Source organism: Dunckerocampus dactyliophorus, chromosome 17, assembly GCF_027744805.1.
Source record: "Dunckerocampus dactyliophorus isolate RoL2022-P2 chromosome 17, RoL_Ddac_1.1, whole genome shotgun sequence".
NCBI classification, from domain to species: Eukaryota; Metazoa; Chordata; class Actinopteri; order Syngnathiformes; family Syngnathidae; genus Dunckerocampus; species Dunckerocampus dactyliophorus.
The window spans coordinates 16,234,943-16,261,205 of record NC_072835.1 but is presented as its reverse complement, the minus strand read 5'-3'; the positions used below and the strand labels follow the sequence as shown (position 1 = coordinate 16,261,205).

Sequence of the window (26,263 nt, the reverse complement as noted above, 5' to 3'; positions counted from 1 at the left end):
CTTAGCATTCTATACCGCAAGTCCTTTTGTCTGTTCACGGGAGCGATGACTTCTGAAATCGGAATCATTTCACACAGCGCTAGAGCGAAAGGAAGCAAAAGTAATGTAATTCATCGCATTATTAACATCCAAGAGAGGCGTCTGGAAGGAAGTCACACCGGCAGTTAGATCAGAACATGAAAGAAAAAGTGCAGAAAACAACTGCGATGATGAAACATCATGAGACAAATGGGTGAGCTGTGATTGCTATTTACCCTGTGAACATTTGAACCTGAGATTCAGAGACGAGGTGACGCCGTTCGGGCGTGTTTTGTGGTAAGGGTGTGGCAAAATATCGATATATCAAACTATCGCAATATTTAACCCTACTATGGATTATCAATACGCTCTCGCCGTGTATTGTATTTTTATTATTTTTAAAATACAGCCGCTATAAACGGCTTCTGCCGTTCTACCTCAGTGAGTCGCCATTTTGCATGTCATCCAGGAGGAGCTCCTCGCAAGAGTGGCAGGAATTTGGGCGGACGTTAGAGAGGAAGAAGAAAAGAAAGCAGAAGAAGAAAAAAACAAACAAATGCCACCCAATGGCGGTGAAGTTAAACGGACTTAGTGACGACTAAGTGCCGACTTAGTTGAAATAAACACTCATTCATAATGCTCGATATTGGCCTTCTTACCGATATCATTATTGGCCGAAAAACCTTTCTTGATTTTTAACCAATACCTCATTTTTATGCCAATATCTGTATCGGACATCTCTAGTCTTCATGTGCAACCATTGCATCAATGTTAAAACATGCAAGCATTTAAACCGTTGAATTTAAAGTTTAAAGATGAAAACATGATGGAAATCTGATTCACAGATGATATTTGAGCTCATTAAAAAAAACAAAAAAACTTTTAATTGTCATACAACTGTAAAAGGAAGTTATGGCCTGTAAAAGGTAAGCACAATAAAACAGTCTACCTAAACTTAACAAGTGACTATGCGTACAGTGCTGTTGCTGTCAAAAACACAGCGGGAAACAGATCGAGTTGAATCCCCTGTGGTGTATTAACATTACACATCATCGTGCTTTGAAGTTAAGTCTAAAAGACTTGAGGTACAAAATGGTAAGCTGTCAATGACAGTGAGGACTACCACGGCGGGGCTCAGCACGTCCCTCACAGCTACGAATTAGAGCAGTAGTTAAAAAAAACAAAGTTTTAATACCATATTGACCTGAATTTAGGATGGTAATGATCACGTCTTCCAAGAGTTTTTGTCCTAATGTACAGGACAAGTATAAACACAAAAATGCATGGAGAGTTGACTGTCTAAGGAAATCTACGAGCACGTCTCTCGTAGAAGTTGTACAAAACATCAGAGCAAATCATGTGTAATGTTAGCATTAAAGCGCAAGGCCTACGGGGATTACGACGCCGGGGCAAGAAAAAGCTTGACAAAAATAATAATTATACCGTATTGACCCAAATATACGAAGCCATTTTTTCCATAGACAAAAAGTCTGAATAAGGCCTCTTATATTCAAAGTCTTAAGACTTATTGGAGCCACAAATTAGAGCACTAGTTCAGCAAAAATAAAAGGAAAACAAAGATTCAGAAATATTAATATATCAAACGCCACATTTTTATCTAGAAAAAAGTATGAAAAAGACAGTTTGTCTCATATTTAGGGTCTACAGATGTTTACATGCAAAACAAACTGGTGACACTAAACAACTTCTCCCCAAAGATGTCAGAGATTTTCTTCCAGTCACATCCATTTTCTGCGCCACTTATCCTCACTAGGGTCGCGGGGGTATGCTGGAGCTTATCCTAGCTGCCTTCGGGCGAGAGGCGGGGTACACCCTGGACTGGTCGCCAACCAATTGCAGGGCACATATAGACAAACAAGCATTCACACTCACATTCATACCTATGGACAATTTAGAGTCGCCAATTAACCTAACATGCATGTTTTTGGAATGTGGGAGGAAACCGGAGAAAACCCACGCACGCACGGGGAGAACATGCAAACTCCACACAGAGATGCCCAACGGAGATTCCGATCTCCTGACTGTGTGGCCAACATGCTAACCACTGTGGTATTTTTTTTTAAAGCGAATATCCCATTGAATTCACAGGGAGGACAGGTTGTATTTTGCCAAAATGAGATACAGTAATGGCCGACAGCTCCGAGTCCCTTATATGCTACATTGCGAAACATAATCACCCATTCCGCGAGATCACAACGCACAATGGGAATTAGACATGTTCCATTGACTACCTGGACATTCCGCAAATCGGGCGATCTTTTTTTCGTGACGTTTTTAAATCATCCTGGCTCATTTGCCCCAACTGGCCATATGCCTGAGGTCATGTTTTATTCTTGAGGAACTATTTTCATCGAAGCGCACGCCTATACACGGCCAAAATGGTCCTCTTATAATTAAACAGTCATGGGTGATGTATGGCCCTCAGGGAGGCGGGTCATCGAGGAGGAGGAAGAATAGAAAAAGTGTGGAATAGGGGCGGCTGAAGAGATGAATGTTCCCCGCTTGTGCAGCGCTACTTTTTTAATTGCTCTCGGCTTTAATTGTTTCTGTCACCTTTGTACACATGCAGTTTATTGCGCCGTACGTATAATTAAAAGCTGGCCCTGTGGCTTTTGACTCTGACATTAAAGGAAAACTGCATGTTTTTCCACAATCCTTATGTGACACATGAACTCTCATGTCTTTGTCTTTTCTGTGCATTCTAATGATATAAAGACAAATGAAAAGAGACAGCTCATTATTGCACGTAATGGGACACACTTACAGTATACCGCCTACAAAGACCGCTATTAAAAGACCTCCGACAAGGTTTTATGGCTTTATACACATGCTGTAACCATGTAGTAATAGCTGCTTACATGATGACATGTAATACTTGCATTATTTTGCCATAATGTGGTCCTTTTAAGCATTACCCGAACTTTCTTCTTGGGCGCAATGATTTCACATAACACCTACACCTGGCATTAACTGCTCCGATATGTAGCGTTACCTTTTGGTAGTGGTCTGAGGCATTGTGAGAGCAGCGCTGATGCACTGATGGCGAGTTTGTGGTGAAGGTCGTCGCTAGCCGGTATGGCGTAGCAAAGTGTCAATACGGCAATGATATATTTCAATCGGTGTAACAATGTCAATAATAAAAATAACAATCTTGCGGTTATAGGTTGGTACATCACATATGTAAACAGAGCGTTGTTGGTGCTTTTTGGAGTTGATTTGCAGAAGGCTTTATACGCTGAAAAGTGTCTTTTTAGCTGTTTTTATATTTAAAACACACAGAAAAGAGAGACATGTGTTCATGTCTCACATAAGGATTGTGGATGATTGGCAAAATCCCCCCCCCCCCCCCCCCCCCCCCCCCCCCCCCAAAAAAAAACAAAAAACAAAAAGTGCAGTTTTCCTTTAAAGCTAGAAATATTTGATAAGTGTCTCGGACGTGTTGTTAATGTGCTCTGTGTTCCAAGGAAACTTTAACATAGAGGCAGTTTTTCGCGCGCAGGGTTAAGTGGTTCAAGTCACCGGCTCAGTGTGCTAACGAACAGCTTTTAGTTCAAGAAATAGTGCATTTAAAACAAAAAAAACCAACAAAAAAAAGGTTTTTATGTGCATGTCATTTAACACTGACATCTTCACTGAATGATTGAACGATGTCATACATTATACATGTGATACAACATACGGTATTTAAAATGGCGTACCAAAATTGCTCAAATTATAGCTGGGGCCTTTATTTACCTAAACCTCAAAGAGGACCTGGTTTTAATCAGAAGCAGGTGAGAAGCTGCAATTTCCAAAATGTGAAAATTCATTATGTATCATATATCACGTTATTTGTTTTAAATGTATTAATGATTTTGGGGAGCATGAGAAAGTGGAAAGGAAAACAGCTCTTTGACCACCTTTATTGATGCGTATATTGCGACACAGCAGCAAGAGAACCAATATTGTAATGCTGGTAAGGAGGAAACTTCTCAACCAGCATTCAAACCGCTGACAAGTTCATTGTAAACAACAGTACGGCAGTTAACTGCATGAGTTTCACACCAATATCTGGGTAGTAGCATTTTACAATGCACGCAGAGACGGATGAAGCTACTGACTGCTGACCACTCATGATACTACAAATGCAGCTACACCCATCATGTGGAGCCACAACTATGGAACACATGCGATTCATCGTGATTAAATATTTGAATCGATTGACAGCCCTCAGTAAAACACAAGTTTTATCTGTAATAACAAAAGCATAATGCGTAACGGTGATTCATGTCTCAGTAAAACTCCAGCAAGTGTAAAAGTAAACTGTCAAATTTATAACTGTCACACTTAATAAGACTGTCAAACATAAAAGCAACAAAACACTCTACTGTTGACTAGTGACAATGCCTGTAGCTTCCGCTGTACATTCTCCCGTGATGCTTCTTTGGGATTCATGTTGCCAAAAAATTCTTTCATGATTGCTAAACGGAAATCTTGCTACAGCGGTCGTCAGACTACTGTTCGCTGAACACTAACTACTATCATGGTGTGGGCACAAAAATAACAGCACAACATGTAAAGATAAGTAAACACACTACTACCATGGGGAATAATGAAAAACAACTTTGTTAACTCTAAACACGTAACTTTAGCAACTTTTCGCAAAACAAGCGCCGTGAGGCATGTTGGAAAGCTGGCGATATTCTCAGCAACGCTACAATTTATTATATTTTTTACATTTGTTTTATTTTTTTTTTTTTTTTGTGGAATACTTGCTGCGGCCCAGCAGCGTCCCCCAGGTAAGTTAAATTTGAGACCGCTGCTGTAGATGCAAAAAGAAGTTGACCTAAGCTTAGGTGCGAGGTGCAGGGAAATATCTACCCTGACAAAAATACGAATTAACAACAAGTGTAGGCCAACACAAGCAGAAGGCAGGATGGAGGGGAGGAGAAGCACAAGCTGCTTGGATTTCAGCAAAGCAACAATCCGACATCTCCCTGCAGCAGCTGCGGTGCTGATGGGAATCGGCCACAGATGCGTATTGCAACTCCGCCCAGTCAAGGACCGCCAGAATCTAAGGATCAAAAGAAGACGGGGGAAAAACAAACATAACCAAACCCCAAACAAAGAGCGAATCGTGACTTTTGTGCAAATTGAAGGTTTGTTTTTCTCTGGACAGTTAGGTCACAATCCAAATCAGGGCTGCAACTAACGATTATTTTCTTAGTCGATTAATCTAGTAATCAGTTACACCCTAGACGAAGGGTGTCCAAAGTGCCGCCGTCGGCTGTTTTTTTATTGGCCCATGGCACATTTCAAAAATACAGTTAGATAAAACAAAAATACAACAAACTAGTGGGGAAAAAACAGCAGTAGTTTTACAAGAATAGTCATAAGTCATGAAAGTCGTTGTTCTCACGCTCACCTGTGACGGTGACGAGCTTTGGGTCGTGGCAGAGAGAACGAGATTGCGGGCCGTCGTGGTGAAGAGAGAGCTGAGCCGGAAGGCAAAGCTCTCAGTTTACCGGTCGAGCTACAATATGTCACCCGCCCTCACCTAAGGTCATGAGCTTTGAGTGGTGAGTGAAAGAACAAGATCGCGGATACAAGTGGCTGAAATGAGTTTCCAGCGTCTCAGAGTAGAGCCTGCTGCTCCTTCACATCAAGAGCAGCCAGCTGAAGTGGCTAGGCCAGATGCCTCCCGGACGCCTCCCTGGCGAGGTGTTCCGGGCATGCCCACCCAGAAGGAGGCCCCGGGGCGGACCTAGGACACGCTGGAGGGATTATGTCTCACAGCTGACCTGGGAACCCCTTGGTGTGGCCGAGGACCGAGAAGTCTGGAATTCCCTACTGAGACTTCTGCCCCCGTGACCCAAGCCATTCCAACATCAAACTGTTCAGCACGTTCAGGACATCCAGGCTACCTATTTTTCATCTTATGCAACATCCCCACTCTTTGTAAAACCGTATCAGTTGGTTTCTGGTTTCTATGGCCACATTTCTCAACCGATGCAACCGCGCCTGTGCGAAAGTACGTTGGTAAATCTCACTCCTTGATGCCTTAAAGAGTTGCACCGGACAACAACTTGACAGCTCGGGCTTTTAGCTTGTAGCCTGGAGCTGCTCAAGTTCATTCTCAATTAGTGGGGTTCTGTGGACGCGCAAAGAATACAGACATTCCAGCAAATGTTCTACTGCTGAGATTCATTCAGTCATTCAGTTTCTATGCCACGTAACCCTCATTAGGTTGGCAGGTACCGCTGAGGTTTTATGAGCCTTGATAACTGCTATTTTCCGTTCTGTTACCGTGATTTTCTTTGTTGATAGCTATATGCACATTTTTTAAGATAGTGGAAATCTTCACTTTGAGTGCTCTAATTATGCTTTGCGATCAATCTCCACATCAGCTGCTATGAAAGCATTGGCTTTAAGGAAAACAGTGGAAGCTCTGTACTTGGATGTCCTTGAAGTTGCACAATTCAGAATTCAACTGTAATTTCAGGAAAAAAAACGCCTCTACCTGTAGAGTCGCACGAAACCTCACAATTTGTACCGTCATAATGTGGAAAATTAATAGAACGTCCTGAAGAGAAAGCTGATTATTTCTATTAACTGATTTGAAAAATGATCACAAAACCAATCACCATAAACTGAAGTTCTACTGCACGTTTCTCACTATCGTGGTAATTAGTATGCATGGAAAGTATTGCAGCGTCTGTTTTTCACAGTCATAATTTGTATATGTTGTTAAATACAGTGTTAACGGCATGTCTGGCTTATTATTGATGCTGCCTAAGTAGCATTATATGAGTTCCGATTAAAGTTTTGCAGCTCTCGTAAAGCTCTCTGACTGCACCGCTATTGTTTTTGTCATCAATCTTACCGGTGCTGTTGAATTGCTATTGGGTTTAATCATCCAGTTGCAACTTTAGGTTTCTTTTTTTTTGCTTGACTGATGGCCAAAAGTCGCCACACATGATGTCCAAGGTAGAGTAAAAAGTCCTTCAAATCTGACTTCCACTACGAATTATTGGCATTATTTTTTATCTGCTGTGCATTGAAAGTACATTGTTCATTGTCCATGACATAATCCTGTTCATACCAAGATGCTAAGCCCTGTTGTTGTGCTGTTCATCTCATGTTGCAGCATGATAATGCACAGCCCCGTGTTGCAAATATCTGTGCAAAATTTATGGAAGCTGAAAACAGGCACTTTCTTGCATGGCCAGGATACTCACTCCCCAAGTTAAACGCGAGGGGCCATTTATTGTGGCCAAACTAAAGCACACCTGTGCAATAATCATGCTGTCTAATCAGCTCATGAAAAAAGTGTTGCATTTATATTTCGGTTGATCGCAGCGGTCTTGCTGTGATACTCAAGAGTCAGCCATGGCTGGGTGCAGATGTTCAACAGAACTCCCTAAAATGCTCCTAATGCTCGCTACATCATGCTACATTATACTTTTAGACAGGATCCTTTTCCAGTTGGTAAGAAAGGCCTTCAGCCTGCCACAAGCTCCTCATGCAAAGCAGCAGTTAATGTTCCCTCCTTTGCTGCTGTGACATTAGAGTGGCCTTCTCATCCGTTGGGACACTAAATGTGCCTCGTTGCAGGAATGGGGGTTCGAGATGTGCCTTCTCCTTGCGTTCTTTCCTGGAAGTGATAGGGCTATTTAGGAAGGACTGTTTGTCCTCTCTCTTTCTCGAACTGGCTCACGTTGCAGGTCCCATAAAGGCATTGCGGTAATGGTGCAGCTTACATATGGACATAGATGTGCGGTTTATTTATTTATTTGCTGATTATTGCACAGTTTCAGAAATGGGCCATCTGCCCTGTTCTTTCCTACAGTATATGTACTTTTGCCTGTTTACACATATGCTGGACATATTTATGGAGGGTGTTTTGGCTGAAATTGGCATCGCTTTGCTATCCAGATTTAGGCAAATGGACACGTATATAAGAGGACCTTGAAAAGACAAATCAAATCAGAAATACTTTGTGTGCACATATGGAAGTATGAAGTGTGTGTGCATGAAATGTACATTTATGTCATTGGTCCTCAATTCTTTTTTACATCACACACCTCTTCAAAAACCTTTGCTTAGTTTCTGCATCTACAAATGTAACACAATCTGATCATTTAAACTGCAAGGCATGCCCACCCCCACCCGAATTGAGTCAGAGAGGTGGTTCCATAACTGAAGAGCCTGATAACTAAAAGCTCTACCTGTCATTCTACTTCTACAGATTCTAGGGTTTGCAAGTAGGTGTAAATTCTGGGAGAACAGTGCTCCACTGGGTCGATAAGGCACAAGAAGCTCTCTGAGATGTACTGTGTCTGACCGTGTAGCGCTTTATATGTGAGAAGGAGAATTTTCAACTCAATTCTAAATTTCACAGGTAACCAGAGCAGTGAGGCTAGTACGGGTCAGATATGATCTCTTCTTGTGGTTCTGGTTAAGACTTGTGGAGCAGTGTTTTGGACCACCTGAAGGGTCTTTAAAAATGTCCTATTAATAGGGAGTTACAATAATCCAGCAGCCTGGAGGTCATAAAAGCATGAACACGTTTTTTGGCATCGGGTAGTGGCAGGAAATTGTATTTTATTTTTTAATGTTTAGTAGATGCAAAAATGCTGTTCTTAACACTTGTCGTATTTGGGAACTCAGGGAAAGATCTTGATCAAAGATGACGCCAAGGTTCCTGACTTTCCTGCCAGGGGTAAGTGCAAGACCATTTAGGCTGGTTTGATCATTTGCAACCTTGTCTCTAAGGTGCTGGGAACCAAGGACTATGAGTTCAGTTTCAGTTTAAAAATTGGAGGTCATCCAGCTCTTAATGTCTTTAAGACACGCTGGGAGTTTGGACGGCTGACTAGTTTCATTAGGTTTCATTGATAAATAGAGTTGTGTGTCATGGATAAGGGGGACATACAAAGGCTGAACAGAGCAGGTCTGAGCACGGAACCCTGTGGGATGTCATTACTGATCTTCAAATGTATAGGGCAGGGGTCGGGAACCTTTTTGGCAAAGAGAGCCATGAAAGCCACATATTTAAAAATGTATTTCCGTGAGAGCCATATCATTTTTCAACACCGAATACAACCAAATGTGTGTATATTTATGGAAGACCAACAATTTTAGAATATAAGTCTCTGAATTTATTATTTTTAATAAAAATGTTATATTGAAGCTAACCAATAATAAATACATTACTTTTTACCATTAATGCAACTTCTGCTGCTGCATGGTTTTGCGCCCTACTCCGTATCTTTCTTTCCCTTTTTCATCAAAAGGGTTGTCTCTGCACAATTAGCTAGCTGACTAATTGATTAAAGGAGGGACGACCCCAATAATAAAGTTTTGGTGTCTGACACGGAAAACATGGGAAGGACAGCTGGCATTGCACTACAAAATCAAATGGATTAAAATGCATTAGAATGCATATTTTAAATGTTATTTTTAACACTGATTTCTGTAATGTTTTACTTTAAAATGTCAGGAAAACAAATTAAAATAAAACACATTTTATGGTGTTAAGAAATGTCTGAGAGCCAGATGCAGTCATCTAAAGAGCCACATCTGGCTCCCGGGCCATAGGTTCCCTACCCCTGGTATAGGGTCTTTATTGCCATGGATACAATCTTCAGGCGATCTGACAAATAGGAATAATATTATAAGAAACCTTTAGCTATGCTCAAATCCTCAGCTAATAACAAAAGAACAAAATATGGAGTCCCCGGTTTAAGAGGGAATTTTAAAATGCCAGCAACTCAAAAATACTTTCAATTGAACAGTATTATGTTTTTTTAGCTAAACATTCTTACAAGACACAAGCATGCCCTTATTTTGTGCCAGGAACACCAACCTGTCAACTGCATCAGGCTTAGCAACTGTCTGTCTAACTTCCTTGTACATTTGTGGTAGAGCTTGTCGTGCTAAATAATTGTGACTGCGAAGCTCGCTGGACATCGCGGGTCCATCCTTTTCAGCAGGTTTTTAAAGCCGTCTTTTCCACTGTTGCAACAAGGACGTGTCTTTAGCAATGTGATCGAACACCTCGTTATCATAGCACACCACTTTGCTTTGGAACGCAACAGGAGCGCCGCACATTCCTCGTATCGGAGTTTGTGCCAAGTTGTTTATGCTCTGAATTCGAAGCACCTCAACCTTACTGAGTTACCACCTATTCTTGCTGGCAGACGCTGTCGCTTCGACTGGAGCCGCCGGGCTTCTGGTCGGCCCAGTATGGTGTATGGTGTGTGTTGAAAATGTATTTTGACTGTTGCTAAGTGAGATAGCGGGCACGGGCATCGTAAAACGCTCCGTTACATTACCTAAAACACAACTTTGGCACACACACACAGCCGCATTAGCATGCTCCGAATTACTTTGGGAGGGGAATGGTTAGTGTTAGTGTGAGGACATGCCGCTAAGAATGAGCGGTCCGCCCGGGAAATATTTCCCCACACAAATGTTCTTCTCTGTGATTCCGTTAACATGGATAGGACTCTAAACTAACGGCAGGTCACAAAATCGGACAAATACTAGTTCTAAAAAATGTGCCATATTTACGTTAAACATTTTGTCTCAATAAAAATCATTGAAAAAAAATCATTCATCAATAATTCCAGACCACGGATATACTGAGCGAGCAAGTTTGCTGCTGTGTGGCGCACATCATCACTCGCACACCGATAGTTATCGGCAGAAAAATACCGATACCGATCTGAACGGATATGTCATTCAGATACCAATGTCAGCCTAAAATATCAGTCGGTATCCCTACTTAAGAATGTTAAAAACAATTTTGCCGGGGTGACAGTTTGACCCTGGCACCGACTTTTTAAACTACCATTTCTTTCAAAATGAACCGTTAAATTCGGAGGTTCCAATCTCTCGCTCTTTTATTTTTAATACTAAATGAGAAATTGAGATTTTACCCCCCCCCCCCCCACCACCCCCCACCCCCCCACCCACCCACCCACCCACCCCTCTCTCTATTGTATGTGTTTGTATTGATGCCCATATCCTGCCATGGAATGAGGAATTAGGGCTTGTTGGGAATATTCATCCATTTTCCAACGCAACAGCTGCATCGTTTTCCAGACACCCATACAGGTATTTTCCCTCCCACTGAGCATAGATATGAGGACAATAGTACACTTGGGGGCAGGCATGAGAGACTAATTTCCTGTATTAGTCCTTTAGGAGAGCACTTGCCTCGCCATGGACCACTATTCACCTATTCACTATGTTTTTTTCCTCCGTCCTGACTCCACTTGTAAAGGTGTAGTGTGGAGGGGGAAGGGTTGTAAATGCATCCTGCAGATGCTTCCTGGCATGCATCCCACATTTTCTCATTGGCAGCTGTTCTCTTGCTCAGAGTTAAGAAGGCACTAATCACATGGTTTGGTGCTCTGATACGACTTCAAGGTCTGTGCGGTAGCGGTGGCTCGCATCCAGACCGCCTTTTGGTTAGGATAGAGAGAGAGAGAGGTAGCTTTTGGACATGCGTCTGGCTTTCCATGAGAATCCGTTGGACAGTCAAGTACCAACTTGGCAGAAAGATAATATGCAGGTGCAGGTCATTTTATTTGTCTTTAGAATGCGGGAGGGGAAGGACAAAGTATCAAGTGGGGAGTCCTTGTCTTTCTTTGACTGAATTTACAATTGAATTAGACTGCTTTCACAATATTGGACTAGAATATTGGGGAACCGTACCAGGCAACTTTATGTAAGCAAGAAGTGACAAAGGTATTGGCGTGCCATCTATTGGCACAAAGGTCATTTTCCATCATTCCTTCCTCTTTGCTGTCATCGGTGACGCCCACTGAGCTAAAGAAGTCTTGCGAGAGGCCTCGCTTTCAACATGCTTGTTCAAACTGCGGGTTTTTGTCATTTGTTCTTTAAAGATATATTTTGTTCACACATTTTACGGATATATTATTAGCAAATTGACAAAATAATTGCTATCTCTTAACTCTGTGTTTAAAGAAATTGAGACAACATGAAGACAGTATGGTAGCTACAGGGTTTTACGTAGAAATGTTGGCCTCAGCGACATACAGTATGGTGCCACATCCATTTAACACCTGACCCAGTTTCAGTTACTTTGCGCAGCGTCGCCGGCTATAATATAAGACAGATTCATTGAAACACAACTCCAGTGTTATAGAGCATTTACCCAAATCATCCGTTTGTTGCTGTGGTTCTTGGGTGTTTGGAGGCGTCGTTAATATAGTCACTGAGTGGAGTAAAGAGCTGATGAGCACAATTTCATAATTGGTTGTGCTAATGCAGAATGGGTTTTGGAGTTTTTATTTTATTTTATTGACGCCTTGCCTTGAATGTATCATTTACAAACAACATGGTGTACCATGAAGTAGACTGTCTCTTTATTCCAGGAGAGTGTGCATATGGAAGCCTCCTTAATTGCTGCAATAGGGGAAAATGAAAACAATTACTGCAATGAGCAATATGGTCTCTTTAGGACAAGAAAACATACATTAACATTATAGTAACACTTGATTTTAATTCATATTGCAATGTGGCTTTATTAAGTGTAATTTTTGCTGCCTGGGGTAACGAGGAAACAACCCATTGCTAGTAAATGAAGATACTCCTTAATGTCAATTCATCATTTAAGCAGTATTGATTGTTTTAGAATGAGACCAAACCCGCCTATGAAACCACGGAGCTCAGGACCCAACTTCCATTCACTGCTGCATCTCACTATTGATTCATCTCAATTGTTGTTCTTTCTTTTTAAACATACCGCTGATTAAAAACTTCGCAGTGGAAATGACCAATTAATGCCCATTTAAAACGCTTATTTGCCCTCCTCTCGGTGCTAATGATGGCAGATGTGTGTTTTCTGCTAGCGGCCATTAATGTGTCAAGTGGCAAATTGGAACATCTGTGCCATCCTTCAATTGCAGTTGGAGGCTTTGTTCAGACTGTTCTGGGGGCACATTTTCAGTAAAAAAAAGTCATAAATTAAAACACAAGCGACATGTTTACGCCGGACCAAGATCCTCTATGTGAGTGGGATGCCCAGAAGAAAAGGTTGCTGTATAATACTATAAAATATTACATCTTAAGTCTTTAAAGACGACATTTCTGTCATGCATGCCTCTTGGACGCCATCTTTGTACTTTGTGATGAGTTAGAATAGAGTTTCTCACCATCTTTACCAAATTGCTGGCACTCGCAATTCTCATTGGCCCCGTGACGTGTTATTTCGCAGTCACACTTAATGAAAAACGCACAGTAAGTCAGCAACGTTTAGGGCAGGGTTGTCCAAACTCGTTTCATCGTGGGCCTCATACTGAAACACGGAAGGATGGAAGGGGCACTTTGGTATTTTACATTTTGTACACCAACCCATGTGGATATGGTAAGAAAAAACAGCCTGCAACTACTGTAAGCTTTACAATATGGGTGAAAAAGTGTATTATTAGGATGAATTTTTTCTCCTTAATTACACATTTTTGCTTGTTTTTTCCCCCAAATATTTCCACATTTACATTTTCTTGTAATGTTCTGACTTCATTCTCATAATATTTTGACTTTATTCTAGTAATATCGTAGCTTTTCCTCCAAGCTATGTTTCTTCTTTGCTTTGTTTGTTTCACATAATATGATGTCTTTAGACTTTAGAAAATAATTACATGTTCGTTTATTTATTATTGATTTTTTATTTTAATTACCAGGTTTTTTTCCCTGAAAATATAACAACTTTATTCTCATATATTGACGATTTTTTTTCTTCTAATATTTCAACTGTATTTTTGCAAAATGACTGGGATTTTTTTCATTTTGTATTTTTAGAATGTTTTATGGTCCAATTAAAAAAAAAAAAAAAAAATATATATTGCTTTAAGGATATATTTTGTTCACACATTTTGCAGATATATTATTAAAATGACTGGGATTTTTTTTCATTTTGTATTTTGGTATTTTTAGAATGTTTTATGGTCCAATTAAAAAAAAAAAAAAAAGAAAAGAAAAAAACAGCCATGACTGTACTATACAAAATATGTTCATTGCGTGTACAGTACACATAATTTTGCAATTGACTACTCTGTATTAAATATAAAGTCCATATTGGACAGAGAAAGAAAAAACAACATGTAAGAAAGATTAGTGGTTGCAGCTGCCTGTGATTGATGCCTCATGCACTAGAATAAAAGGTCAGTCACGTGCTTCGTGTCCAAAGTAGGAGCACGAATGAAAAGTAGAAACAATTAATGAATCACTTTCAAGGTGACTCCAAAGGCGGTGCATCATGGCTTGAAATTGTTAATCAGGCACTTCTCCATTGCACCAACAAGCATTAAAGGTGATTATTTGTTCTTGTGTTGCTGCAAGAACAAACACTGGCCTTAACAGCCATGAGCCCTTTTCTTTTCTCAATCAAAGTCATCTCAAGGGTCTCGTAGTCCGAGCTCTCTTATTATTACCTTGTTATCAACAAGCTGGAGCGTTGGCCCGCTCTCACACCGCTATAAATATCCACTTTTTTTGTGTGAAGTGTCACCAAGGAGGGCAGAGACCGACAGCAGGCCTGTACCGCCTCAATATGAAGATAATATTTTGCGCTTAGGACAGCAAGATGATGGACACACAATCGTGTCACTGGTGTTGTGTTCTCCGCTCAGTGCTGCTAATATGCCACACTTACGACCGAGCAGTGGCGCACGCTTGTTGGGCAATTATGTTTGTTTCCGTGCTAGAGGCGGCCATTATGAGATGCCGTTATATTGGTGGATGTAGCCAGGCTCCATTACAACAGCAGAGGAAGCAAACAAAAACAAGCCATTATCTAAATGTTGATTTGTTTTTTTAACTAAAGGACGACACATGATTATTATTCACATACACAATCATTTCATATCTCGCTATAATTCTTTATTGGCTGCTTTTGGTTACACTTTTAAGATAGAATGTATAACTTAAAAGTAGGGATGCTCCGATCAGGGTTTTATGCTGCTGATCATCCAGGACTGAATTAGGCCGATACTGATCACATGGATTAATTACACATTTTTCAATTTATGTTTGATGAGTGCTATTGGCCTCCATGAAGTGGAAAAGTCAAGACAATTTATAAAAATAGTATATATATATACTATTTTTATAAACTAACTACATGATGCGACGTTGGCGCTTGAAGGGCTATATCGGCTTTCATTATAGGGAAAAAAAACAATACCAATATTGGCCAATATAAAAATGTGCATGCCAATATCGGGTCGATGAGATCGGTGGGCCGATATTATCGGACATCCCTAATATGCATATTGTATATGTATGTATATATATATAACTGAATGTGAAACTTACTTGTTTTATTCCTAATGGCAACATTTCCATCATCATAGTTAATAAAGTGACAGAACGTACTTATTTCAATTTTGTATGTATTTTATGGTTATACAAATATTTTCTCTCAACAATATACTGTAGTTAACACAGTGGCGATGTGGGTTATGTGCTTGGAAGCATTGAAAAAGTGCTTTTCTTTCTTAGTATTTGCTTTCTTCTTTCACCCAAATAGAACCTTTGCCATGAAAGGGTTTGCAGTGAATAAACCAAAAGGTGCGATCTTTGTTCAAAAACAGATGCATCCGGTCTTTGTGAGACGGCCTCAAGCTCTGAGGTGCTGATCCAGACTTACTTCACGTCTTTCTGGGTGAGGAAAGTATCGGGTCAAGGGCGCTTGCTAATGCTTGAAAAAGCCTCGTGTGAGTGAGTGGCGATGGGTGGGAGGGTACAGCAGCAGCAGCAGCATCTCTCTTATCTGACTCTCATATCAGCTCTATAATTCCCTGCTGTAATTCACAGGGCTGGGGCTCAAGACGGCGTTATCTGACCTCACATCTTTCCACTTTTTTGCGTGATAGAGACGTGTGGCGTGTGGAAGACCAAGTAATAGGCTGATAGGGGCTTAGAGAGACGGCGGGAGGGAAAGATGATGTGTATTATAGTTGCTTTCGGGGGAACAATATGGAAATGGACGTCCAGTTCAGCTACAGGAGATTTACATTCAGATCATCAGATTTGATGATTAGGAGCTTCAATGTAATGCAGGTAGTCCGGCCAAGACGTTTGCAAATTAACAGGACATCTGTGCCCGCCCCCCCATGAATTGCAGTCAAAATGCTTTGAAAGACACGCTAGCATACATGTAATAAAGATATCGTCACAGTTTTATAATCGTCAGACAAGTGGTCAGTGACTTCAGGGCAATTCCTTCAAAGTTGCGAAGAGGTTTTGCTTGCCGGTGGTCATGCTTTTCAACCTATCTTGCTCAAATTTCACAGACATGTGCTTGTCAGTCCCCTAAAGGTGTGTAGTATGTACCAAATTTTGTGTTGACGTGGCTAAACATCGTCAATTTACAGTGCATTGAGCTGTGTGAGAAATTTCAAATCAATACGACTCTTATGCGGAGCAGTTCAGGAGTAAAAGAGTGAGCTTATATGGGGTGTCCTACTTTTTTTTAACTGCACACATAACTTCCTTGGTGGAGGTAATGCCGGAGAGTGGTTGTTAACTGTGAGTCTCAACTGTGCACAGATGGTGACCAAACCCACATAGGATGCTTTGGGACTGGTGTCATTGTGCTGCATAAAAAAAAAAGCTTATTGAGATCATGAGGGGAATCATGGCTGTGCCAAGGTTGAGTCTCAGTGGAAGCCATTAAAGCAAGGGTACAAAGGTGGATCGATCATAATTCAGCATTAAAATTCCGAGCTGTTACACCGTTTGATTTAGTCGCAGTGGCGTTTTCATGAGCCGTGTTTTAGATTGGGTTTTCACATTTTTTGTTGATCAAATAACCCGTTTCCTCAAAGGTATTAACTGCGACTGTGCAGCAAACAATTCAGTAATTGCTGTGGCACAGAGAACGGGGAGGATTAAATCAGCTCCGCTTCTTCCTTCTGCTTTCACTTGTACAGTCAAAGCAGTGCTGATGTGCTGTAGTATAACTTTGTTAAGCATGTTCAAAATAAACATGATCGTTGCCGTATCCTCATTTGCATAAGTACCAGATCGTACCTCTTCACAGGTAAGGCCGTATGAAATCAGTTTGATTTTTTTCCAGTTTTTTAGAATTCCATTTTTTACCTTTTAGGCTTATTTTACCACCATAGAGTGTGTGTGTGCAAAAATCCTTGCCAGTGCAATACATCACTGGACAAGTTTGCCCAGTAATTCAGAAACAAATGTAGCTTCAGTCACTTTTCTGACGTGATGACACATTGCAACAAAATCCTTAACAAACTGTAATGCCCGTGCTGATGGTTAAGGAAGATTTAGTCGCTGATGCAATTGCAATCGCTTTATTAACAAGCGGTAAAACGCAAACGTGTGGTGTAAACACACGCACACAGCCCGAGTGGCACAAACACAACCACACTTGCATGCTCTGCTAAACGAAGCTAACCCAGCCAGCTTCCACTTGTGACGTGCGGCTCGACACTGAAATATCGATACTTCCAATATCAGCTCTTCATGCTCTAAAATTGATTCTCAAATCAAAATATCGATACTTTTGATACTTCGGCCATTTGAGATAATACATATCATTAACAGGGACACGATGGAAAGTAACAAAACTATCGAGATCTTGTCTAAATGATGTGCGGTCTGTCGGAACTACTTTTTCATAATGCAGAAATTCAATTCATTTAAAAATCACAACAGCAGTTATCTAATGGCACTTTACACATGAAGGTCACATTCATAAACGAAAACAGAGAACCGACTGAAACCCCGCATGAGCAAGCACTTGGCGACGGAGGCAAGGAAAAACTCCCTGTGGGGAAGAAATCTTGAACAGAACGCAGGCACTGTGGGGCGGCCGTCTGTCTCGGCCGGTTCGGTTAAGATAGAAAAAACAGGGCTAGATGGCAGAGCAAGTGAGAAAACAGGAAAGCCTTTATCTTAGTCCAAGGAACGTAGAGGAGTGTCTCTGGTGCATATCAGCGTGTCAGGGGTCCGTTCTAACTATATGCTTTAGCAAAGAGGTGAGTTTTGAATTGACTTTTAAATAGAGAGAAGGTGTCTGCCCCTCGGATTGAGTTGGGTAGATGGTTCCATAACAGAGGCACCTGATAACTAAATGCTCTACCTCCCATTCTACTTCTAAAAATTGTGTGAGTGGCAAGTAATTGTAAATTCTGGGAGCGCAGTGTTCTACTGGGTTGATAGGGTACTAGGCGCTCTTTAAGATAGACTGGTGCCTGACCGCGTAGTTCTTTATATGTAAGAAGGACAATTTTAAACTCAATTCTAAATTTTACAGGTAACTATTGCAGTGAGGCTAATACAGGTGAGATACGATCTCTTCATCTGGTCCCGGTAAGACTCGTCCAGCAGTATTTTGGACTAACTGAAGGTCTGTAAAGATTTTTCGGGTGACCTATTAACAGAGAGTTACAATATTAAGAGGAAATAGAGCTTTGTCTGAATTCTTATAGTAGTTCTTAATAATTAATCATTATTTTGATAGTTTTATTTTACCTATTTTCTGTTATTGTTTAAAATACCATTTTCACATATTTTATATGATTTTGTCTTGTTTTTTCTGTTGTCGTATATTAGCTTAGCTGTATTGTAAATCACCCGGCTACCTCAATATACTTCAGGGTTTAAAATAAATACGTTACTCTGATATCTTGTATTCTTTATGCTACGATCTGGCTAGTGGTTAGCATGTTGGCCACACAGTCAGGAGATTGGGAAGACCTGGGTTTGAATCTCCGCTTTGGGCATCTCTGTGTGGAGTTTGCATGTTCTCCCCGTGCGTGCGTGCGTTTTCTTCGGGTACTCCGGTTTCCTCCCACATTCCAAAAACATGCATGTTAATTGGCGACTCTACTGTCAAGTGAGTGTGAACGATTGTTTGTCTATATGTGCCCTGCGATTGGCTGGTGACCAGTCCAGGGTGTACCCCGCCTCTAGTTCCAAGTCAGCTGGGATAGGCTACAGCACACCCCCGCGACCCTGGTGAGGATGAGCGGCATGGGAAATGGATGGATGGTTTTTGCATGGGTGCAGAGACAGGTGTGAGGGTTTTTTGTCATTGTTTTTTTTTATCTCTGGGTTTTACAGGGTTAATTTGACATTGAACGCCTCTCTCAGAGAAGCAAATGTATATTCTGCTCATCAGTAATGAAAGAAAAGAAATGAATTGAAGTGTGAACAGGAAATTGGACTGGAAACCCGTTATGAACAGGCACAATTGTCATCACTCACTGCTCTCACACGGAATGACAGCTAAAATTAAACTAAAATTAAAAAAGTTCCAGTTCCCAATCCATTATTTTGTCCTATTTATACACATTCATAGAATACGCTACTGTAGATTGCTACAAATTAAGACTTGGGGTGCAACGGTACATGTATTTATAATCTGATATTTTGGTATGGAACGTACGGTACGGTCCTGAGGAATGGGACTACAAGGTGGAGCTATTTATACCGCACTTAAAGCAAAAAGGAATTAAATATCATCATTTCAGTGTCTCTTTATTGTCATGCAGCTGCTGCTGGAGCAAACCTTCCATAATCATATGGCTGGGGGTGCATATGGAAGTTAGCGATGCGGTAGCTTCCTCTTCAAAGCTGCCATCCTGCAGGAGATTAATGAACACACTTCTTCGGGCTGCCTCCCTTCTCACCATCGTGTGATTTATGGACATCCAGATGCGCGTGGGTTGGGGGCGGGGGCGTGGTTCCGTTTGTTTTTTGTCATGAAGATTGAATTTTAAATGTTGTGACAAATGACCCCCGGGTTTTATATATGATTCATTTGTGCATGTCAGTGCGTGTGTGCATGTGTGTGTGTGTGTGTGTGTGTGTGTGTGTGTGTGTGTGTACAATCAGTAGTCATGTACACAACAGCTGATGAAGCATTTTTTCCTCACATTGCAAATGTGTCACCTTTAGGTTTCATACTGTATGTCACACCAATATGCTAGCAGTGGCATGAAACCTATTTAAGATAAGGCGATACTAATAAACTGCTGTGTGAAAAAAAACAAAAAACAATATGACACCCTTTGGGGTATTTCTGTAAATAACATTTGTGGCAGCCCTTGTAGGTTGTGCTCAAAATGCTCCGGAAGACATGCAAGCATACATTTATCCTCCATCCACTATATAACCATTTAAAAAATGGTCAATGGCTTATGGCCAATTACAGTCAAACCTGTCTTAGCGGGCACCTGTATAGAACGGCCACCTGCCTAAAGTGGCTACTGAAAAATCCCCCGCAGAAAATTTGCGTGTTATAGACCCTGTGTATAGCGGTCACCTATCTGACGCGGCCAGCGGCCACCTATTTTGTATCCCTTGGTCAATATCTGACCGCATATAGTGGCCAAAATGCCGACTCAAGCAGAAGCTTCATGCAGGACAAAGTTTGGTTTTTTAATCAATGAAGCCGTCGTGTGTAGACTTTAATTACTGAGTCCTAGCTCAGTCACAATCATTCACAAGATCCACACAAACTGTCAGTTGTTTTTCTTTGGAGGTTGTTGCAGACAGTGACACCATTTATTTCCTGGTGTGAGACAATGTGCACTGGTCAATACTGTAATGCCCCTTGTTGTGGGGAAGGAGAGACTCACGTCGCCGATGCACTTTAATCGCTTTATTAACAGCGGTTTATTAACCTAGTAGTTCTTTACAACTTTTATCCGCAGTCCCACAGTGCCCTCTACTGGTCAACATGTAACAGTATAATTAATGTCTAATCACAGACATGTTAATATGTGCGCGCACAAATTCAAAATGGCCGCCAACCTGTCTATAACGGCCACCTGCCTATAGCGGCCACTTTTGCAGTTTCCCTTTAGTGGCCGCTATAGACAGGTTTGACTGTACTTGCTAAGACATTTTGCTCGTTGGCGGCCACATTTTTTCAACCAACCCTGCTCAGATTTCACAGTCATGTGCTTCTCCGTCCCCTAAACGTGTGCACCACATTTCATGGCAATTCGACTAAACATGTTAAAGTTACAGTGGGTGTTTTGTACAGTAGCGTTCGATACATTTCAAGTCAGTACAGCTTATGGGCTCACAATTTTAGTATTAGTATTGGTATTGGTTCACTTCATTGTGAACATGCAAGCAGGTTACGTAGGAATACATCACATTGTACGATTCACAGTTCCACATGTCCAAAAAGTAGTAGGGAGAAGCAAAGCTTATTGAATCCTACCCCCCCATCCATTTCACATCAGTTACAATACAATTGGTCACCTCTTGTATACTGAGTGTATTTCTTGCCAATTATAAATATGTAATGCAAAATAATAAAGCAGTATAGCAACGTTGTAAAACAGAAGTCGAGATTCCTTTAATAAATTGAGGTAACAGACATAATAATAATCATAATAACAATAATAATAATAATAATAATAATTCCAGAGACCTGGTTGGATAATGAGTGAGTACGGACTGTGAACTCAGAAGACATGAAGAGACAGTAGGAAGTGCAAAAGTGATTAAACATAGCATTTTGCACACAATGGTTCAGGACTCTTCTTCCTTGTACTTTGTAAACATGAACGGCTTGTATTATGTCTTAAATTGGCTTATTCTAGCACATTGTTTAAGTTCCTTGCTCAATCTGTTCCATAATTTGATTCTACTCTGGGAAATGCTGAAGGTTTTCAGCGTCGTTCTCACGTACAAGTGTTTTAAGTTTAATTTTCCCCTAAGGTCATATTTCTCCTCTCTTGTTCAAAAGAATTGCATTACGTTTTTAGGTAGCAGGTCATTGTTTGCTTTATACATAATTTTAGCTGTTTGAAAGTTTACCAAATCAGCAAGTTTGAACAATTGTGATTGTAGGAACAGAGGTCGAAGAGTGAAGTGCACTTTTATTGTTATTTCCCCATATCTCCACACAGTAAGTTAGATATGGTCATACCAGAGAGCAATAAAGAGTATGGAGTGATTTTTGGTCCAGGACAAATTTTGCTTTATTCAGTACTGATGCATTTCTTGCCACTTTGCGTTGTATATTTTTAATGTGAGATTTCCAGCTCATATTATTGTCTTTTATGACTACCAGAAATGTATTTTCATTCACTCTGTTAATGTCCACGCCATCAATTTGTATTTGCGCACATGTGTCCCTCGTGCTATTAACAAATAGCATTATTTTAGTTTTACTTAAGTTCACTGATTGTCTGTTTTTCTCAAACCATCATTTTAGTCATTTCATCTGTGATTTTTTTTATTTTTATTAGCTCTTGTGTGCTTTCTCCAGAACAGAATGTGGTTGTATCGTCTGCAAATAATTCTAGCTTTTGGTCTTTCGTGACTTTACAGATGTCATTAATATATAGATTGAACAGTTTGGGTCCCAGTGTTGACCCCTGGGGTATGCCGCACGATATATTTAACCTCGCAGATATATATTCTCGTAGCTTCACATATTGCTTCCCGTTTGCTAAGTAGCTTTTAACCCAGCTCAGAACTAACCCTCTGATTCCATACATTTCTAAGTTTTTTATTAGGATATTGTGATTAATTGTATTGAAAGCTTTTGTCAAATCCATAAATACTGCAGCTGCGCACTCTCTGTGGTCTGTAGCGTTTTAGCGTCTAGCTAATGTTCTCGGTAATTTGGATTAGTGCCATGAAAGTTGAAATGTTAGCTCTATATCCATTTTGGCTTTCCATGAGTAATTCATTCTTATTTATAACATTTTCCAACCTGTTGTTGAATAGTTTTTCAGTGATTTTGGAAACTGTGGTGACAAGGAAACTGGTTTGTATTTTGTTTTGGGTTTAATAACAGCGCCATGAGGTTGCGTATTTGTCAGAACACTAATGGCACAGGCAAAACACTTGTAGGAGTGCATGTTTTGACTAATTTCCACCCTTTTGTTCAGGTGTAGAAGAGTTATCTTACACTAACAAATACATACAGTAAAGTCAGACTGTACAACAGTAGCAACTCTTATTTTTCTGAATTGCATGTTCTCTGAGGCTTTCGACTATCCACTGTATTGAATTGGCAAGCTAGAATGATAAAGAATGAATGCGTCTCTCTTGTCAAAGAATAAGTCATGCCTTCCCTTTCTTTCCGCTCCTCCATAAGAGCATATGGATTTCCTTTATCGTCCAGCCAGTGCATGAATGACGCGCTGCTGTTGATGTTTTCGTGATGGTGAGATATCGAATGGACCGTAGAGAAACGTAATGCTCCACATGAATTTCCTGAGACTTAGAAATGGGCAGAAAAAAAAAGAGTGTAAAACTAGCGAACAAACCGCAAGACATTGATTGTGTGTGACTAAATATAGGAGCCCTGACTTTGCATTAGAAATGAATATCAGGCACACCTGCACTGCAAAGCAAAGGGATTCTGCAGGACATTTTGCATTTGTGTATCTTGTACAGTGATTTTTTTTTTTTTTTTTTTTTAGCTTGAGCTGGTAAAAACTGATGATTAAACATGATGACATTTTTTTCTGAACCTAACGTATAGCCTATGGATGTTGCGTAGACTGCATACAGATGCTGAAAACATAGTGAAATGACTTAAAAGTTGCCTTTGAGAATACAGAAATGTGTTCAGCTGCTTGCATAACACAGCAAATTCAGTGTTAAGCTGCTTCCCAGACTAGATACTTTTCATGGCATGTGTTGCAGGATGCAAACTTTACATGGCAGGTGCATTTAAATCAGTACACAACTAGTATGAGTCCACGTGCTTCAAATAGTTATTTAAGTGATTGTTAAGAATGATGTCAATTGTGTGGAAGTGATTGCGGATAAATAGCGACCTGAAGCAATTTAGGCTAATGGAGTGCACTACTTGGGTGCAGAGGCACTGTTGATTCAGGCTCAACTAGTTTGTGAAGATGAGCACAGTTTTTCAAATTATGATTTTAATTGCTGTTAAAATTGTTGAAAAATACACTATTCTTCCATCAGATGGGACAATATTTTAAAATAAATCAATATTGTTTAATGTCGCTATTTGTATTGCTTTATTTGCTTTTCCCAGGGAGGCCTCATCGCCCTGCTCCTTCTCATTCTCCTTTTCACTCTCGTCCTCTACACTCGCCACCGATGGTGCAAGCGCCGCCGCGTCCCCCAGAAAAGCGCCAGCACGGAGGCCACACACGAGATCCACTACATCCCCTCGGTTCTGCTCGGACCCCAGGGGAGGGACACCTACAGGGGATCGAGAGGAACTCACCAGCACGGCAGCTCCGTCATCGGTATGCCCATCCGGGAGACGCCCATCCTCGACGACTACGACTGCGACGAAGACGACCCGGTGGGACGCTCGTTGAACTCCACCCCCAACCAGCTGCACAACAAAGTGAGCGACGGGAAGATCCAGGACGACTATGGGGTCGGGATCGGCTATGGAGGACATGCTGACATCAAGGAGGAGGAGCTTAAGCATAATTTGGACAAACGAGGTAGGTTTTCTTGTTAGTAAAATGAGAATTCCTACTAGTTTAAATCAACCGCTGCAGGATATAAATGAATAAGATGCTGTTGCTCAGTAGTGGTTGTCCTCCTTTTGCGGGCATGATTTGAACATTGGCAGCGATGCTGTGTGCCAGCTCCCAGATGGCCCGGCCTGGATGTCTGAATTTGGCTCTGGTCAAGACCACCCACGTACCCAGCATGTACTGCTCAAATTTTGTCAAACATTTAGCCTTGAAGTCTGACGTAGACGAAAAAATACATTCAATCCTGATAGTTATTTTAGTATAACACATAAAGGGGGCTTTCACACTTGTGATCTTTGGTTTCGTTACAAGCCACTCTGGTGCGCCACAAAAACACCAGTGTGAATGCAAACTTTAAAAAATGTTTGGTCCAAACCAGAGCACCGAACCACAAAGTGTAAACGCAGCCTAATTTGAAGCCATAATGAGTCCTTTCCTCATTAATGTGTGAAGCAGTGATGCTGCAATTCTATGTCGAAAGGTCAAGTGACCAAGGACGTCGTTCAACTTGATTAGATGCTGAGATGTGTCATCGGGACGCCTCTTGACCTTCGCCAGATGTAATCAGGAGGGTCATCAAGAGTCGGACATAAAAATCCTGCACTGTCTTCTAGTGTCAAGATGAATTCCGCACCGTAATTGCATGGCTGTGTTGTAGCATCTGTTGATATGCTGTTGAAAGTGGGGCACTTCTTTGCTCAGTTGAACTTAAATAATTGAAGCATGCTGATGGCGTTGGAGGAAGCCCTGGTTATTTATGTCATTCTGAATCATGCATTGGTGAAACTTTAGGAAATACACATTTTTTTGTCTTATATTCAAACTGCATAGTCACATTTGCACACAATACAAGTTTCCAATACTGTCACATATACTGTATTCATGTTCAATTTTAATTTGCAGGACTAAAAGGTTCCTTACGCAAAACAGTAATATGTGTCCCCAAAGCCTGTTTATGACCACCAAACGTGAGAAAAATCTGTCATATCCCTCATTGGTATGCTCCACTTTTGAGTGAAGAGGTGCTGAAAAAGCCACATTTGAAGTTCTGCGTTTTTATGAAGTCGTGAAGGAAAAACTTCTTCATGGATTTGATAGCGCCTCTGACCCACCCCTGTCTAGATGAGCCCACTGCTTCAGGTTTGTTTAAAACAGGCTTCACCCCACATCTTAAAATTAAGCGCTCTACCGAATATCCGTCAGTCATCTATAGGTGTGGGAGCTGTACATTTGATCATTTTGTTTTTCTTTCATGAATAGGGTAAACTAGCATGCAGTAAAATGTGACTGCAATGTTAACGCTTTAGCTCAGATAGCAATGCTAAAAGATTTAAAAGTGGCGAAAGGATTCCTCGAGTAATTTGAGTACCTCGATGACAAAAAATGATCGAGAATTTTTTTCTTCCCATGCAGAGGAAGAAGGAAGCGGATGTTTGGTTGAAGGAGAGGGAAGATGGAAGAGGTGAGGGACGACAATGACGATGAAAGAAAGGGAACAGAAAATAAAAAAGGCAGAAAATGTCTAAAAAGAGAATGAAAAGTGTGGGACCAGTTCAGGCTAAACTGCAAGTTCAACACCGTGACGTGTATCCGCTGTAACGCCGCACTTGCATACCACAACAGCACTTCATTGATGTTGCAGCATCTTCTCCGAAGACTCCCAGAATGGAGCGGAAGATCTGAGACTTTAAAATTAACATAGCGCAGATCAGTGAGATGAGCGTGAGTGACCTTCCTCTCAT

At 40.9% G+C, this 26,263-nt stretch overlaps 1 protein-coding gene across 4 annotated transcripts in view; it reads left to right on the top strand.

The window, feature by feature from the left end:
• LOC129169966 (astrotactin-2-like) overlaps positions 1 to 26,263 on the top strand; it is a 286,350-nt gene that overhangs the window by 61,349 nt on the left and 198,738 nt on the right. For all 4 annotated transcript variants that reach the window (XM_054756998.1, XM_054756997.1, XM_054756996.1 and 1 more), the window contains exon 3: positions 24,062 to 24,485. In XM_054756998.1, the coding sequence (XP_054612973.1) occupies positions 24,062 to 24,485 (424 nt within the window). The remainder of the gene's footprint in view (positions 1 to 24,061; positions 24,486 to 26,263) is intronic.